Source organism: Trichosurus vulpecula, chromosome 1 (genome assembly GCF_011100635.1).
Source record: "Trichosurus vulpecula isolate mTriVul1 chromosome 1, mTriVul1.pri, whole genome shotgun sequence".
Taxonomy (NCBI): domain Eukaryota; kingdom Metazoa; phylum Chordata; class Mammalia; order Diprotodontia; family Phalangeridae; genus Trichosurus; species Trichosurus vulpecula.
In genome coordinates this window covers 221,334,800-221,339,967 of record NC_050573.1, presented here as the reverse complement: position 1 = coordinate 221,339,967, position 5,168 = coordinate 221,334,800, and the positions used below count along the sequence as shown (strand labels likewise).

At 38.4% G+C, this 5,168-nt stretch overlaps 1 protein-coding gene across 1 annotated transcript; it reads right to left on the bottom strand.

Moving 5' to 3' along the window:
* Nucleotides 1-3,879: 3,879 nt before the first annotated feature.
* LOC118833736 (60S ribosomal protein L10a-like) lies at nucleotides 3,880-4,549 on the bottom strand. The gene has a single exon (XM_036741122.1). It carries the CDS (start codon nucleotides 4,531-4,533, stop codon nucleotides 3,880-3,882), a length of 654 nt encoding a protein of 217 aa, XP_036597017.1. The 5' UTR covers nucleotides 4,534-4,549.
* Nucleotides 4,550-5,168: the final 619 nt, after the last annotated feature.

Sequence of the window (5,168 nt, the reverse complement as noted above, 5' to 3'; positions counted from 1 at the left end):
AATATTTATTTAGTACCTATAACATGACAGACACTGTGCTAGACACACAGGAGATGCAAATACGAAGAATAAAGCAATCGCTGCTTGCAATAAACATATTTTAATGAGTGGCATCAAAAGTATATAATTAGATATATAGCATAATAAAGATCTCTAGATTCATGTGCATACATATAGGTGTATGAACATCCCCCCCCACCCCCATACACATTACACAAGTGAGTTCGGGAGGAAGGAGGCTTGGGAAATGCTTAATTCAGGAGTGCATCTTAAAAAAGAGAAGGGACTCAATGAGGCAAAGGAAAGTAAAGGATAGGATTCCAGGACTAGGGGATGCCCTGTGGGTAATGGCAAGAGCTAATAGCTATCCCTATCTGTGGCCAAGGTAGAGTGAAGGAGTAAGTCATGATACTTACAAAGCTGAAGAAATGGGATGTTAGGGAGTTTAAGAACAATCTATATGAATATTAGCATTGCCTAGTATAAGATCAGGAATTGAGAAGGAGAGGAATATGTTTATTTAGTTGAAAGGAAAACAAGGGGATTTATTAAGCATGTACTATGTACCAGGGCACTGTGCTGAATAATTTATAAATATTATCTCATTTGAGCCTCATAACAATCCTATGATGTATGCTATTTTGGTCCCCATTTTACATTTGAGGAAATGAGGCAGACAGAAGTTGTGATTTACTCATGGTCACCCATCACGTAATTATCTGGGGCTAGACTTGATCTCAGGTATAAGGCTAGGCCCACTGCTATATCTCCCACCCCATCTAAAGTAAAAGTGAAATAATCTTAGAGGGAATACACAAGCATTCAGAGGGAGGGGAAAACTTGCAGAAGATAAGATTTTAGATGAAACCTAGAGTAAGAAAGGGAAGTCAAGATGGAGAGATGGGCAAGAAGGAAGAACATTCAAGGCATGAATGACAGCCAGGGAAAATGCCTGGAGTTGGAAGGTAATGAATATTGTGTAATGAACAGAAAGGAACTCAGAGTATATGGAGGGGAAGAAAGCATTAAAAAAAACTGGAAAGATAGGAAGAAGCCAGTATATGAAAGGCTTTAAAAGACAAACAAAATGATTCATATTCACATTATACAGAATCACTAGAATGTGTTGAGGGGCAAGGCACACATGGGGCAGCTAGGTGGTATAGGAGAGAGTATTGGGACTGAAGTTAGGAAGACTCATCTTTCTCAGTTCAAATCTGGCCTCATGTGTTTACTAGCTGTGTGACTTGGGGCAAGTCACTTAATCCTGTTAGCCTCAGTTTCTTCATCTGTAAAACGATCTGGAGAAGATGTTAAATCACTCTAATATCTTTGCCAAGAAAATCTCAAATGAGGTCATGAAGAGTCACACACGACTGAGTCACACATGACTGAAACAACTGAACAACAACAAAGTAGACACATGGACAGACCCGTACTTTAAGGAAGATCACTTTATTGAGTAAAAGATGGACTAAAATGATGAAAGAATTGAGGCAACAAGATGAACCCAAAAAGCTATTGTAATATTCCAGGAATGAGATGATGAAAGACTAAGACTATGGTTGTAGGAGTGTCAAAGAAGAGAAGAGGAGTGTATATAGGGGATGAGAGACAGTGAGACAGTGAGAATGTTCCAGAAATATATATATATAAAAAAAAAAAACTAGTATTCTATGTTTTTTGGGGAAAATATTTTTCCAGAAAGAGTAGCCTTACAGGCTAAAGAGTTGCAGCCTATAGGTTGTGCTAATTCTATCTCTAAGGGAAGTTTGGCCCCCACCTAGATATTCTGAGGAGATTATCGAGGGACTCCCTACCCCACCAAGATGGTCTGAGATTAACTACTGGAAACATCCCAGTTGGAAGAGAACTGATCTTGGAAGGTGCTAAGATTACTCTAAAGTAAAAACACTTACCCCTCACCTCCACCCCAAACACATCTCCAAACTTTTTCCTATTACTTCACCTTCAAAAGTAGGAAATGACTGAGCAGCCTTAAAAGATGAAGTCCTTTTCCCTTCTACCCTAAAGCTATATAAAACCCTATATATATATGTATACTCCCCTCTGTCCTCTGGAGTTGTTAGTGACCTGGCAACTGCCCATCAGCTGATACTAACTAAAATTTTTAACATCTGGCCTAGCCCCTTCATTTATTGCACTCCAGTCAAACCTTGGAAGAATTACTCTCTAGCAGGATCTTAGTATGTCTGGGCTAAGGAATTCCCCAAGAAAGATAACACTTTGACAATAGTTGGAAAATTTGGAAAAGAGGAAGGCTTGGGAGAAAAAGTTTTGAATATGTTGAGTTTAAGATACCTATGAGATGTTTAGTTCAGGATGTTCATATGGCAATTGGATAGTTCAGACTAAAGGTCAGAAGAGAAATTAGGGCTGGATAAAAAGATCTGAGGACCATTTGTATCCTCCTTTTGGAGGAAGCAGGGTTTAGCCAGCCACCATGGAAGGAAGATATAACCATTTGGATCCTGACTCTGACTGAACAAAAGACCAAGAATCCTCTGGAACCTTGGCTATCTCAATGGATAGACTTCCTTTATTCTTAGTTGGGGAATAGTGGTTAATGTATACCAAAAGATCTATTTCTATAAGAGGATTTGCTATTCTACTGACATATACCTTGTACTCCTTACTCGGGGATTTGGAATATAAGATTGCTTCTACTCCATTCTCATCAATCTTCTCTTTTGTTGGCACCTTAAATTTTGATTATATTGCTTGCCTAATCTTCTTGGAATATCTTTACTTAAATTGAATAGTCTACCCTTAGTTTTTTTTTCCTCAGCAGTTAGGTCTGTTTCAGATATGAAATTTTAATAAATAAATGAAAATGATTTACTAGACATTTACTTTGTGCCTAAGAAGTATACTAAATTTTAGAAATTCAAACAAAGAAGCAAAAATAGTCACTGCTTTCATGGTATTTAAACAGTAATAGGGGACTAAACAAATAAGGGAGTAATGGCCAGGGAGCAGTATTTTGGTTAAGAAAGTTTGTGATATAGTTAATGGGCTATTGGGGAAAAGATTGACATATTTTATCTAGGAACATTATCAGGCTTGATCTGATTAAGATTATCAAAGTAGAAATTGCACCTAATCCCAGGTGAAACACCTACTTTGAAATCATTTTGCTACTGTCAACTTGGCCTGCATCTGTAACAGTTTTTTTTTTTTTTTAATGCAGTTTGCATAGAATTCACACTTCTACTTATCTCTCATGGAAGGTGTGGAAGGTATGAAGTGGGTATGTGGGGAGTGATAGGGACTGTGATGGTTGATGAGGAGAAATACAGGGAATGAGATGGAGCATGGTTTTAGCCTGATCAAGAAGTAGTGGACAAAGGAGGCATCCACCAATCAGCATAGAGGGACTAAGGACAAGGGAATAGGAGTGAGTATATCTGTCATGATAAGGTTAAGTCCTATAAGGGCTTTTTTAGTAAGGAGTTTTCTTGTCTACTTGTTTGTTTAATCATCCAAGTTACATATATTAAGTAAGACACTCAGGTGTTGAGAATCAGCAAAATATCCAAAATAAAGCAAAAAAAAAAAAAAGAACTGTTATTGGCAAAGGTGCCCTACATCAAGTTTACTTTCCTTTTCTTATAACCTCCTACTTGTGAATTTGTTATTTTGTTCCATTTTTATAAGAATATTATGTGTAACTTAGAAGGCCTTTACGTTTGCTTTATTATTGCCTTATTACACAGTATCACGCTTTTTTGGGGGGTTAAGATATACAATAATTTCATTATTAACAATGATTCCTTTTATTAATTTTTTTTTCATTAGCAGCTTCTGCCATTTATTAATTCATTAGCAGCTTCCGCCATTTCTTAACAGCATGCTGATTTAATAGAGCCGCTGGGGCTTGCCCATGGTGTTCTTGATATACAATGCCCTCACATTTTGCCAGTTCTTCTTCAGCAGAGAAACCAGGAAATTGACAGCCACATGGATGTTGTAGACGAGCTCATCGTCTGTCGTCTTCACATGGCCAACGGCCACCGCCAGACACAGCACCTTCTTCATCTGGAACTTGATAGTGGATTTAGCCTCATCAACCTTTGCCACCATATTCTCATTGTGGGTGAGCAGAGATGGAAACTTGCCGGCTTTGTTCAGATGAGGGCCCAGGATCCGAGGGATTTGCTTGATCAGGGACTCGGAGGCCAAAAAGGCATCATACTTTTTAGCCAGCTTCTTGACCAATTTCTTGTTCTTATTTAACTTCTTCAGGGCCTCGATGTCCATGTGGGGGATCTCTACAGCCTTGGCTTCATCACAGTGCTGCTGGTCTCCCAGCACACACACAGAAAACTTAAGTCGGGGGGTGGATTTGAGCCTGATGGTGCCAGAGAAACACTTGTCCTTCTGGGGGTTGTAGTTCTTCAGACTGATCTGCAGCTCCACGGTTTCCAAAAACTTTCTCCGTTTGCACTGGGTTCCATGCAGGACCTCCCGCACGGCCTCATACAGAGTGTCCCGAGAGACTTTGCTGCTCATGGCTGCTCACTGGTCACAAGCCTGGAAAGGAACAAAGTCTCGTTGCCGGCGTTCAAGTCCAATGATTCCTTCTAAAAGTCAGATATAATAGGTACTAAATAAATGGGACATTAACTAAAACTAGCAATTTTAGCATTAACTTTAAGTACATCCATACCTGAGTGACTTAAAGAATGTGTCTTTGGGCTAGCCTGTAAGTGCCTTAAGTTTTGCTTGGATCAAATGGACAGCAATAATTTCCTATTATTACAGATATTATACAAATCCTATATTTTGCACTAATTAGTGGAAATGTATTTTAGTCTATTCGGGGCTCTTTGTGTGTGTGTATGTGTGTGTGTGTGTGTGTGTGTGTGTGTATTTGTTGTTAACCACCTATTAGATAAAAAGATAGAGATAGATAGGTGGATAGAGATAGTATCATTACATGTATATATGTACATATATATATACACATATATATGAAATTTACTCCCATTTTCATACCATTTCTTGCCTAATTTTCGTGGAATCAGTAAATATTTGCAAGAGTCTCTGTAACTTCAAGATTAAATTGTTCTGCTACTCAAAGAAGCATCCAAGAACCCTCTTGATCAACTGCAAGGTTAGATCATTCAAACATTTTCTTTTAAAAT